Below are 12,764 nucleotides of genomic sequence, written 5' to 3'. Positions count from 1 at the left end.
TCACTGGGAGCAGTGCCATCCCCAATCTACACCAGGCAATCCCTGCCCTGGGATGACATGGCTGAACTGCTCTCATGGATGACCCAGGCCACAGCGGCCTCAAGAGAGGAGGTGCACCATTGTGCAAGGACACCTTTCATTTCACAAAGGAGGAAATGGAGGGCACAACTGCTGTTGCAGAACTGTTCCCCGTATCTGAGTCTGGCTTCCTTATCTCTCTGTTGAGAGCTTCCAAGCTGCTCCCTGGGCCACAGGGCAAAGCCCAACCACATCCACCAAGGTCTAGGGATGTGAGAACTGCCCGAGGTCCTGCAGGCCAACAGCGAGAACAGCTGGGCCCAAACCTCCCAAGCTCAGCTCTTCTGCCCCCAGCCAGCCGGAGAATGTGCTCACTTCCCATCACTCTGGCCCATTGGGTAAGGCCCAAACCCATGAACCCATACAGCTGAGCACCTTCCCCACCTTTTGGAGAAATTTCTCAGGTTTCAGATAACTGTGAGAGAAGGGGCTGAAGTTTAATTCTGGGGTGGAGGACGACCTGGAAGGGCACTGAGGAATGATGGGGAGAGCTCCGAGAACCTAGAGATTTTCAGGGGAGCAATGCAAAGGTACAGCCCAGAGCAACCCGCTTCTGCTTCCTGCCATGCTTTCTGCTGCCTTCAATACCAAACTGGTCTGGTTGGGGCAGAGAAATGACTGACAGGGCCCCAAGACATCATTCATTCACTTATTTACAGATATTTGTTCCCAACAGATGCTCATGTGGGCAAGGGGGCAGGGAGGCTGAACCACATGCACTGTAAATACTGCCCACAGAGGGCCTGGGCAGAGGGAGGAAGCTACCCATTCTCTGAGGGAGGCCTGAGGCACAGTCTGGAAGGGTGAGGAGGATTATCCTGAGTAGGGACAGATGGAAGGCCTTGCAGGCAGAGGCACTGGAAGAAGCCCAAGCTCCAGGGCTGCTTGGGGAGAAGTGGTGTTGGGACCTGTGCACTGGGCTGTGCTGACAGAGAGGGCTGTGTATGTGACACTGTCAGGAAAATGGGGTCCTGTGGTTAAGTACATTTAGGAAGTTCTGGGTTAAACAATATTGAACAGATCTCTTTACTTCCAGACTTGTCAGAGCCTTTAACCTGTTTATGTGCAGGGCGAGCCTCACAGTGGAGCCCAGGACTGGTGTCCCATGGCAGGCCATACTGGCAGAAGCATATGGAAGGCAGTGGAAGTTGATGAGGTATAGAGAATACAAGGGTTTTGAATGCCAGGCCGGGGAGGTTGGACCTTTTCCTTGGGACCAATGAGGAGTCTCAGAAGATTTAGAAGGATTTAGACTCAGGAAATGGCAGGAGATGGCCAGTCCCAGTCAAAGGCTTCCCCCTCCTTGACAGCAAGGCTGCTTTGTGGGATAGCAAAGCCCATGGACACAGCCAGCCATGAAGGAGTCCAGAGAGACGGGCAAGTAGAATGGGAAGGCTGAGCAACCCCTGAATCCAAGTCTGAGTTAAAAGCCTTTGGCATAGTGGTCAGGCCTGCTTGGGTGCAAATCCTGACTCCGCCACTTCCTACTTGTGGTTATCTGCCCGAATCTCTCTGGGGCCTCAGGGTTTTTGTTGTTCTTAAATAGACATTATTTTTTAGAGCTGTTTTAAGTTTGCAGAAGTTACAAAGGATTCCCATATGCCCCATCCCCAACCCGTTTCCCCTTATTACCATCTTGCATTAGTGTGATATGTTTGTTACAATAAATGAACCAATACATTATTATTAAAGTCCACAGTTTACTTGAGGGTTCACTCTGTGTGTTGTACTGTTCTATGGATTTTAACAAATGCACAATGTCTCGTATCTACCATTGCAGTATCATAGAGGAGTTTCACTGCCCTAAAAATGCTCTGAGCCTCATTTTTAACATCTGTAAAATGAGTGTGAAGCTCATCTGAAGCCCCTCAGTCTCCCACTGTAGGTTTCTAATTTAGGCCTCCTGACAAATTAAGTGGAACTGAAATCAGCTAAGTTCTTCTGTAAATAATGGTCTGAATCCATCAGAATCACTGGGCTGGGGTCAGAGAGTCCTCATTCAAATGCACATTCTAGGGTCTCAACCTCAGACCTGCTGAATCAGAATCTCTGGGGTGGGGCCCAGGAATCTGCACTTTTACAAGCCCCCTGGTGCAGGGGAAAGGTTGAGACCCACTGTGCCCAGGGCAGGAACCCCTGGGCCAGGCTCCTGCCTGATTGTGCAAGTGGGAATTTGTTCTACCAAGGCTTTTCAAACCTAAACAGTAGGAGCCTAGACACTGTCAGGTTAAAGCTCTGAAGAGATGTGCCATCTCACAAAAGGGGAAGGAGCAGAACGGTTGGCCATAAAGCCAGGAAAAAGCCCACGTCTGCCTTCTGCAGATCCCAGAAGCTCCCAACAAGCCTGCTGTTCTTCCTTATCCCAATTGCTTATCACTCACCCAAAATAACCTGAATGCAATGTCTCACCAGCTGCAGCTCTCTCTGCAACTCCCTTAATTTAGCAGCCGAACACGTTTGGCTCTGTAACCAAGCACAAGGCCTGAGCAGAGGGCCCAGGAAGGGGGCCTCCCTTCATGGCCATCTGTAGTGGGTTGAAGTGTCCCCCCAAAAATTCATGTCCACCTGGAACCTCAGAATGTAACTTTATTGAGAAGTAGAGTCTTTGCAGATATAATTAGTAAGGACTGAGATCATGCTGGATTAGAGTAGGTCCTAAATTCAATAACTGGTGTTCTTATGAGAGGAGACAGAGATACACACAGGGACAAAGGCCATGTGAATACACATGCAGAGATTGGGGTGATACAGTCACAAGCCAAGGAAGGCCAGGGATTGGCAGGAACCACCTAAAGCTAAGCAGAGGCAGGGAAGGATTCTTCCACAGAGCCTTCGAGGGAAAATGGCCTTGCTGATGCCTTGATCTCAGACTTCTGGCCTCCAGATCTGTGAGAGGATACATTCCTGTTGTTTTAAACCATCCAGTTTGTGGTTATTTGTTACAGCAGCCCTAGGAAACTGACATATTATCATTGCCACAGACACCTGGGCTGGCTCAGCCCACACCTCTCAGACCCACTACAGCCGGGAAGGAAAGGATCCCACACTCAGGCGGTTCTCCAGATGGGAGTTCTAATGTGTCCCATTATGATCAGAGCTATTTCCTCCACACCCCCAACATCTTTCAGTCCTGCACCTACTAGGCCCGTTTCCTACACAAGGAGAAGCACCCTTCTGTCCTCTGCTTGGAAGGCTATATTTCAAGAAGGGTTGAGGCTGCGGTAGCAACAAATAAATGTTGGTCCTGGGGCAGTGTATGGCTGATGGTGCCATGTGGCAGTCCCTGGGCTCAGTCGAGGGTCAGGCTGAAAGAGTCACTACAACTTCATGCCACTCCGGCGTCGTGAGTCCTTCCGGGCAATGGGGCTGAAGTTCACAATCTCCTTGTAGATGTGCTCTAAGAAAGGCAGGATGGTTTAAGGTGGGTAAGGGGGTGCTGAGGGCAAGACAGAGCACACTCCCACTTCCCCTTCAGACAGTATGTGGAGTAGGAAGTCAGTTCAAGGAGGAAAAAACACACAGGAGATAATATCCACTTGGGGAGAAGGGAACAAGAGTCTCCAGGTGGCAGGTGGGGTTGGTTGAGGTGAGGCATGAAGACGAAAGCAGCAAAGAAGAGAAGGGGCAGGCAGAGAGAGGAAGGAGCCAAGAGCCCCGCTCTTACGCTTCCATTCGTCCACTGTTAGTTTCTGCTGTTCTAAGGAATCATCAAATGGCTGCTGGGCCTCTGTCTCCTCCTCGGGGTCCCGGAAGGGTTCAAAGAAGGGGTGGGCGAGGGCCTGCGAGGCTGTCAGGCGCTTGTCCACGTCCAGCTCCAGCATCTTCTCCAGCAGATCTGCAGCTGCAGCAACAGAGCCATGAGCCTCACACCTCAGGCCCAGGAAAGCCTACCTCCTGGGATGGACTGAGAGGCCCCTGGGGGCAGGCCCGAGACTCACCCTGGGGACTGGCACGTGGGAAGAGCTGAGTGAAATCCTTCTTAGGGCTCTGCGGCAGGGACTGGATATAGGATTTGGCCTGGAAGACAGAAAAGCATCAAACCCCTCAAGTCTTAGGCCTCAGGGTGTAGATTTTCAGAAAAGCCCCAGAGCAGGGCTGATGGCTCAGGTCAGAGTCCAAGGGGAGATGAAAGCAAGAGCACTTGCCAGGACAGAAGGATGCTACGGCAAGGGGCAGGTGAGCCCTCCTCCCCAAATGCTCCCAGCCCACCCAGCCCCTAGTCAGCCCGTGCTTAGCCTAGGCCAGCCTAGGCCCCACTTGTTACCCACCGCTTTGTCGTTCAGCTTCTGCACAAACTCTGTGCCCGGCACCCCGGTCACTTTCAAGATCTGGGTCAGTTGGTCCAGATCTTGGCAGCCAGTTAAGGCTCAGCTTTGCTATCTACTGGAGGGTCCGAGGATACCCTTCCAGGGCCCCACCAACACTCCACCCAGGCACTGTGGTAACCATGGACATTCCAGACCTGCCTAACCACCTCCTGCTTTTAGGAGAGAAGGTTCACCCTTCAGGACTCAGGTCTCTGGAGAGTTTCCCAACATCCCCCCCCCCCCCGCAACGTGCCCCCAGAGCATGTGGACTTCCCAGCCCTCATCCCACTGGGCCACGCTCATCTAGATTTTCCCCATCTTCTCCCCCACCTCACATGAGTTGGGTAAGACAGACTTCACGTCCTCTTGTCAAATGCCTGTGCAGCACACACAGGTGCTAATTAGTGTGTGTGGTGCCAAAATGGGAAGTATTTTCCACATGGTGGTAGAATTATAGGTGACTTGTTTTCATCATTTTGCTTATCTGCATTTTTTAATTATTCTCTGGGAGCATGTATCAATCACTCTGCCATTAAGAAGAAAAGAGAGCTACTGGAATAAAGTATTTGTTGGAGGAATGAATCCTGGATGGAGTTTGGCTTTTCCAGCAAAGGATACAATCTTTTCCCTTGAAAAGAGTTTTCCCTGTCAGCATCTCCGCCATGATACAGCCAACAGACCAGATGTCCACTGCAGAGGAAGGGGGGAGTGTCACCTGCACCGTCGGACCAGGACCCGGTGATCAGTGACCATGGAATAACCAGATGGCCTCAGGGGAACTGCCAGAGCAGGCCCCAGCCCTATGCCCCTCCCCAGGCAGCCGACCACTGACCAGTCTGGTTGTAATGCATCCAGCTGAGGATCACCTCGGGGGCCCGGTACCAGCGGGTCACCACGTAGCCGGTCATCTCAGCATCTGCATGCCGTGCCAGCCCAAAATCCAGGATCTATGGCTCAGGGGACACAGGGAGAAGAAGCTTGCTGAGGGGAGGAGGCTCCTGAAGAAGCTTCAAGGGGCTCCTGTGGGAGAGGGCCCAGCCCAAGCCCAGGCTGAGCCTGCCTGCAGCCCACTCACCTTCAGGTCACAGTCCTCGTTCACGGCCAGGTTGCCCGGCTTTAGGTCCTGGGTGAGAGGACAGAGCGAGCACTGGGCTGACAGGCAGAGACAGAAGCTTGTCCTTGCCCTGCCGCCACCCAGCAGTGTGACCTCGACCAGGTCCCTTCCCCTCTCTGGGCCTCAGTTTCCCCATGTGTAAAATGAAAGTTGGACTAGGTGTCCTCTAGGGTCCCATTCAGCTCTAAATTGTTCCTGATTCTTGGAACCTTTAACACCCAGCTGAGGGCTCGCTTTGTTTAGAGTACTTCTCCATAAAGTTCCCCAGAACACAGAGACTCTTCCGAGTAGGCCTTCCTGGGCCAAGGCTGGGTCTGAAAAATCTACATTCCATGCCCCTGAGAATTTTCCCCTCCCTCCACCTTTCCTGACTCTCTGGTTGCCACCCACCCCCTTAGGGATAGGACAGGGGCCTCTGAGGACCATAGCAGAGAAAGTACTCACCCTGTGGACGACCCCAGCTGAGTGGATGTACTGTTGCGGGGGAGAGAGAGAGAGAGAGGAGGAATCCATCACCCAGCTTCCACACCAGGCATTTCAGGCTGGCTCTGAAATCTACTCTGCCCTGTCAGAATGCGCTCCCTCCAGCCTCTCCAAGACCTCAGATCTTGAAACCAGAGCACCCCTTGTGCCACCCTCCAAGCCCCCACCCACCTTAAGACCTTTAAGCATCTGATACACCAGGTACTGGATCTTGTCCTCACTGAACTCCATCCCCATGATCTTCTGCAGATCCGTCTGCATGAAGGGCATCACCAGGTAGCTGGAAAGCACCAGGGCTTCTTGGAACAGTCCCCAGTCCCTCCCAGCCCCAGGTCTCAGCTCAGAGGAGGGGTGTGGACGTGGGGCAGGACAGGGATTTAGAGGTGACCTCCAGCATGCAAGAAGAACCAGCCCTACCTCAGCTGGCCAGCCCCCTGCACAGGCCTCAGGGCTCCTGGCTCCCAGCCTGCCTGCGGTGGGTTGCCCAGTTGGCAGAGCCCAGGGTAAGCATTTAAGTTGGAACATGCTCAGGAAAACCAAATGGAGCTGTGCTCCCGCTCATGAATGGTGCCCTCTCCTTGCCCTCCTCCACATCCCACAGAGAGCCACAGCTGTGAGTTAGAAACATCTGCCAGTATTTCCTTCACTTCCATTCAAATATGTTCTAACCCAGAGGGTCATGCCTGGCTGAGATAGCTTCTCACAAACAACTCATCTGCCCTTCCAAAAAGGAAAAATAATAAAACAACTTCCAGGAAGGTGAAAGGAGGTGCTTGGGCATGGCAACCTCTTATGGGATTACAAAATAGGTCGAGGTCATCAAAATGTAACTGTTACTCGAGGAAGTAACAGCAAAGTCCAGAACAAAAAATAATAAAGATTACAGAAGGAATATTTTTTTAAAAAAAGAAAAGAGGAAACGGTGGAGGCCATCTCCATGGGCCTCTGAATTTTTGAAGCCACCTTCTGCCTGAGCACACCCCCTCCTCCCCAGCACCCTGCTCCATGCACAGCCCCTGTCCACCTTTCACCTCTACATGACTCCAGTTCTTTCTCCCCAGCTGACAAACTTGCCGAAGTCCTGCTGTGTTTGACCCAACTTCCCTTGACTTTGCTTCTTCAAGTGACCACCCTTCTCCCTCTCTCATCACCAAACTTCTAGAAAGGGTGGTCCACACTCCTTGACTCCACTGCCTTAACCCCTAGTTCCCCGACAACCTGGTTTCTACCTCCATCCTCTGCCAAGCTGCTTGGCTCAAACACAGCATGGCTCCCTTTCTTCCTACTTTACCTTTTGCAAAGTCTGACACTCCCTCAAAATGCTCTGCCAACTCTCCTCTACCTCTGATCATGCTCTCTCGATTTCTTCACCTGTCCACCCTCATGTGCCTTCTTTTAATGTTGATATCTGAATCACTATCTTATCGTGTTCTACTAGGACCTGTTCCTGGGCTTCAACTATCATCCACAGGTGATTATTCCAGCCCAAATCCACATCCCTGGCCCAGACTTTCCTCTCCTAAGGTCTAGATTTATTTGCAACTGCTGATTAAACACTGGAATGTTCACACGCTCTCCAAAAGTGAAGTGTCCAAAATAGAGTTCATTATCTTTCTCCCAAAATCTGTTCTTTCTCCACCTCGAATTCCAACCAGAAACCTGGGCATCCCCCCAATTCTACCACCTCAATCAGCTACTGCATCCCCATGGATGCAACATTCTGCTAGTCCTGATTCCCAAGTGGGCCCCAAGTCAGCTCTTGCATCCCATCACCTCTACTTTAGACCAAGGTCTGGGTCACTGACGCCCTCAGAGCTGCTCCCTGCTCCTTTCTTGCTGCTGCCGGAGTGCAGCCCAAAATCCCATTTGATCACATCACCTCCCTGTCCAAAACCTCCATGTACTTGAGGCTGCCTATAGGATCAAGTTGGACCTTTTGCTTGTTCAAACCAGCTGCTGGCCTCCACTCGCCACAGTGAACTTCCCAGTATCATCCAGACAGTCCAGTCTCACTCAGGCACTATGCTAGCAAATTCATATATTTAGCAACTAAATTTCCTGATTCTGTGGAACACTGTCAAACACTCGATCAGCCAGAGGCTTCCAGATCCTTACTCTAAGCTAGGAAGAGCCCCAAGGTCCAGACCCATACATGGGTCCCCAGGGAATGCTGAGGGGACTTGGTGCAAACCCTGTGAGGTCTTCGTGGTGTTAAAACTGGATCAAAAGTGAAGCAGCTGTGTAGACAGCTCCTTGCCAGGCAAGCACCCCCCAAAGCTCCTCCTGCCTCTTCCTGCCTGCCTTTCTCTTCGCCTTGGAGAGAATCACACCTTGACAGGCCAAAAGCACAGGGACTTGCCAGGGAAGGAGGTCCCCCTCCCAGAAGAGAGAATCAGGATCATCTTCCAATGGCAAGTAAGGCTCGCAAATGCCCCAGAACCCAGTGCAGCTCGACTCACAAGTCATGGAAGTTGCGCAGGGAGGAGGCTGGGGTGAAGACATCCAGGAGCCCGATGACCTGGAGAAGAAGTAACCAGTGAGGGCTGAGGAGATGCTGCCCTTTCCTCCCACCTCCTGAGAGGCCCCAGCCATGCACAGGACCATCTACCCTTTACTAATACACCACCTCCAGCAGGAGACAGGTCTCCAGCCCTCTTGAAAGCAGTAAAAGGGACAGAGGCTAAAGAGGAATCCCCCCAATCAGGAGGGGCTTGCAGTAAACAATGATGGAGAATCAGGCTGGAGAGAAGGGGAGATGGGGAGAAGACTGAGCATGCTCATTGCTCCCAAGACTGGTGTTCAGGGCACACGACATAAACTCTCAACTCGAGCAGGAAGTGGGGACCTCAAAGGTTGAAGGGAAAAAAGCAGATACTGGGGAAGGGGCTTTCCAATGAGCAGGCTCCCTGCCCCTAACCTTGGGTCTCCAGCCACATCCATCCTCGCCTGCCACAGGTCGGGTTCGGAATCGGGGGCAAGATCACCCCTGGCTGGCGGCCAAAGAGGAAGGGTTTGCTGAAGAGGGATGTGGCTTAAGATGTGCACAATATTTGAAATCTTTATATGAAATGTTTCCCCTCCAATCTAGGTATCCTGGAGCAAAGCCTGTTTACCAGGCCCAGGGCTAGGACTCTGGTTTTCCTGGCTGTTTCTATCAGACAAGACAGTCTAATGGTCATGCACTCAGGCCTGGAGCCAGGCTGCCTAGATTCAAATCCCAGCTCTGCCACTGACTAACCATATAACCTGTGAGCCTTTCTGTGCCTCAGTTTCCCCATCTATGACATTGAGGCAAAGGTATTTATCTCTTTTGATATTGTGAGGATTAAGTAAGAAACTTCACCCAAAGCTCCTAGAACAGTGTCTGGCACATAGTAAATATTCTGTAAGTATCTATTATTGTTGCTGCTGTTGTTATTATCAGTCCCTTGTGGAAACAACATTAAACAGGATTCTAGTCTCAGCTGGGCACCAGCTCTTAGACATGGAGCCAATTACAAAGTTCCTCTGTGCCTATTTCCTCATACAATGAGGCAGTAGTTTGTATCTCACAACAGCTCATTCTGCCAAAAATATCCTTTGCACCCTTCCTGAGAAGTGGGTAGGGCAGGTCCCGGTACCTCATTTGGATAATGAGATGAGAAGCAAGAATCAGTGGAGCAGGAAGGAGATTTCTCCTCCTGGCCCTGTCCTGAGCTCTCTGTACTCCCAGGGGCCTAGTGAACTCTCCCTGGGCCCCCACCCCACCCTGCCTTCCCCAGAGCAGTCCGAGGTCCAGCCTACGTTCTCATGCTGCATGTGTTTCAGCAGCAGCAGCTCTCGATAGGCCCGCTTGGCGAAGATCTCGGACTGGAAGGGCCGGCTCAGCTTCTTGATGGCCACCTTCTCCCCTGACCGCTTGTCAATGGCGGAGCTATGGGGCACAGGCTGATCAGCAGGGAACGGCTTTCCTCCTGAGCAGCACCCACCCCAGATCCTGGGTGGCATCTCCCAGGCCCCCCTCACGCCCCACCCCCACTTGGCCAGCAGGCTAGTCTGGGAGGAGTTGATGCCCACCACCTAGAACGTGGGAGAGCGGCTGGGAGCAGGTGGAGGGGCGGCAAGCCAGGCAGAAACTGGAAGAGGGGCACTGCGCCAGGGTCAGAAACATTTTAATGCCGACAGGATCCAGAACGGGGCAGGAGTCTCACACTCTATGCCATTTGACAAGTCACTGTCCCCTCTCGGGGCCTCGGTATGCTCATCTGTAGCAATGGGGATTTGGCCGATGAACGCTGGGGTCCTTTGTAAAGTTACAGTCCTGGAGAACTAGACCCAATCCTAATGCAATCCACAGAGACTCCACACAGCCACCCCGTGAGAAAGGTGAGATGGCGGCTGGGGTAACCCCGGGCCAGCCTCTGCCGCAGCGTGCGGCTTCTCTTGCCCGACCTGCCGCCTCCTTGCACTCCGCGGGCTCCGCCCAAGCAAAGCCCCCGGGAGGGCGCTGGGCCTTGGGGTCCTCGGCCAAGGTGGAGCTGGAGCGAACAGCCAAGAGCCGTCCAGGAGAGCAGAGGGGGCCCGGCGCCCGCCCCGGCTTTTGGGGAGGCTCGGGGTGCCTGGGCGCCTGCCGCGTGTCCGCCCCGACGCCCCAGCGGCCGCGCAGTCCCGGGGGGTCTCACCACACGGCGCCATAGGCCCCGCTGCCGACGTGTGTCAGGGACAGGTAGGTCTTCGGCAGCTCCCAGGCAGTCTTATTGACGTCCTGCTTGTAGAAGCCCTTTTTCCGGGTGAGGCTCATCCCGGGCCCCCAGTCTCGCGGCCCCAGCGCGGCGGCTGCGTCCGCGGCCGGCCAGGTTCCCAGCGCCCCGGCCGTGCCCGCCCCGCGCCGCCCGCTCCTCCCCCGCGTGAGGGCGGGGGCTCGGCCCGCGACGCGTCCCACCTGCCGGTTCGCCCAGGTGCGCCGAGGCCACCCGCCCCGGCTTGCCCGGCAGCTCTGCGCTTCCGGACTTGCTCCCGGCCCCCGGTGTGGCCCAGAGGCCGGGCAGAGACACAGCGGCAGGTGCGGGTCCCCGGATCAGGGTCGGGGCTGCCCTGCAGGAGTGGGGTGCCTCCAGGCCAAGTGCTGGGGCGCGGTGGGGCTGGCTAGACCTAAGCAGGAGAGGGGAGGCAGGGTCAATGCAGGTTCAAATTTCCAGTTTTGAACACAGTTTTTGCAGGCTTCCTAAAGCCCTAGGGGGGCAATGACAAGCCAGGGCCATCTGCCACCTGTGTCTGGTGGTTTGTGCAGCCCAAAGGAGATTCTGCGCTCAATTCAAATCACAAAGGCCCCCAAGGAAAAAGGTGAGGGGCAGAAAATGGCCTCAAGCGCTCTGGATGCCCAGCCAACTAGTACAAACTTTCTCTGGCCCAGGGATTGGGCTGTGGAAGACGTGGGGACCACTTTGTTCGCTTTGTTTAAGGGAGAGCAGGTGTCTTGAACAAGGAAAGGAAATTGCTAGTGACCTATAGCGAGCTGGGGGTCCACACTAGGGAGTCTGCAGCCCCCAGACCTTGTGCCACAGCGCCTCCCATGCAGTCCTGAGGCATCAGGCCCAGCTTGGAAGACCACTGAGGTGGGAGGTGCAGGATCCTACAGAAATGTCCAACAGGTATTGTGGGCTGGGAATCTGTCTTATTGGTCTCTGGCACACAGTAGGATATCAATAAATGTTTGGAGAATAAATGGGAGAGTCAGCCCATTAAAGTGAAAAAAATATTTATTTAATAAACACTTGTGTTTGTCATGAGCCAGTCATTATTCGAAGTGTTTTACATATACAACTCACTTAACCCTGGTGAGAGGCCTATGAGTCAGTACTATTATTATGCTCATTTAAGAGACGAGGAACCTGAGGTACAGAGGGGTTAGGTAATTTGCCCAAGGTAACATAGCTGGCAAGGGGCAAAGCTGGGTAAAGAAGCTAGGACAACGCAATTCTAGAGTCCATGCTCTTGGCTACAAGGCTATGCAGTGTCTCTGAGTTCAAAGGCATTGCTCCTGAAGGGAAATGGCCTGCATTTCAAATAATCTGCCTTGCCTGCATCATAAGAAGATATCTACTGATCAAACCGTGTCTCCCTCAGTACATCCTGCCCTGGGGTATCTGACATATTCCCCACCCTTTTCCCACCCCCTACTGTGGCCCTGAGACCTGTAGGAGGAAAAGAGAAGGGATTACATGCCTGGGAGCACTGCAGGGGGGTTGGACCTTTGGGGTTGGTGGCACTAGTGGAAGGTACCCTGATTCTGAAGTTGGGGCAGGGTCCTACAAGCCAGATTTTGGGCGCAGGCAAAAGAGAGTTGTCCAGAACACTCAGGTTTCTTTCTGGGTTGAGGATCCTATAAGGAAAGGGGCTGGGATTGGGGACAGACACCAGGTTGGGGCTGGAACCTCTGTGTTGTGTGTCTCAAACACCTGAGCGCAGCAGAGGTGAGCCAGGAAGGTGAGGGATACCAGGGAAGAGCTCATTGCCCCAGTGGGTGCAATCATTCCAAGGCACAAGCTGGACACTCAGGCGGTGGCTCTGGACACCTCTTGAGCAAGGGTCAGGAAGTGACTCAGGCCTCAGACTCTGCTGACACTGACCCCCACCTTGGGCCTGGCTGGGCCTGTGTTTACTCAGCAGCCAGGCAGCCTTGGAGGGAAGCCCCTTGGAGTATCCAGTCAGGGAAGTCACAAATGGGACAGGAGGAGCAGGGGATCATGACAACTCCCCCAGCCCCCAGGCCTCTCTTCTCTTTGAGTTCTAGGACCCCCATG

At 53.5% G+C, this 12,764-nt stretch overlaps 1 protein-coding gene across 1 annotated transcript; it reads right to left on the bottom strand.

Annotated features, from left to right (window-relative positions):
* Positions 1 to 2,686: 2,686 nt before the first annotated feature.
* Positions 2,687 to 10,819, bottom strand: MAPK13 (mitogen-activated protein kinase 13). Its single transcript, XM_063096454.1, has 12 exons — positions 10,644 to 10,819; positions 9,766 to 9,895; positions 8,442 to 8,500; positions 6,154 to 6,262; positions 5,944 to 5,973; positions 5,461 to 5,508; positions 5,218 to 5,332; positions 5,004 to 5,075; positions 4,347 to 4,426; positions 4,017 to 4,095; positions 3,743 to 3,919; positions 2,687 to 3,475 (listed from the first exon to the last, which is right to left on the bottom strand). Exons 1-12 carry the CDS (start codon positions 10,760 to 10,762, stop codon positions 3,396 to 3,398), a joined length of 1,098 nt encoding a protein of 365 aa, XP_062952524.1. The 5' UTR covers positions 10,763 to 10,819; the 3' UTR covers positions 2,687 to 3,395.
* Between the last annotated feature and the right edge of the window lie 1,945 nt (positions 10,820 to 12,764).

This window comes from Cynocephalus volans, chromosome 5, assembly GCF_027409185.1.
Source record: "Cynocephalus volans isolate mCynVol1 chromosome 5, mCynVol1.pri, whole genome shotgun sequence".
Classification (NCBI taxonomy): Eukaryota; Metazoa; Chordata; class Mammalia; order Dermoptera; family Cynocephalidae; genus Cynocephalus; species Cynocephalus volans.
This window is presented reverse-complemented; position numbering and strand designations above follow the sequence as displayed.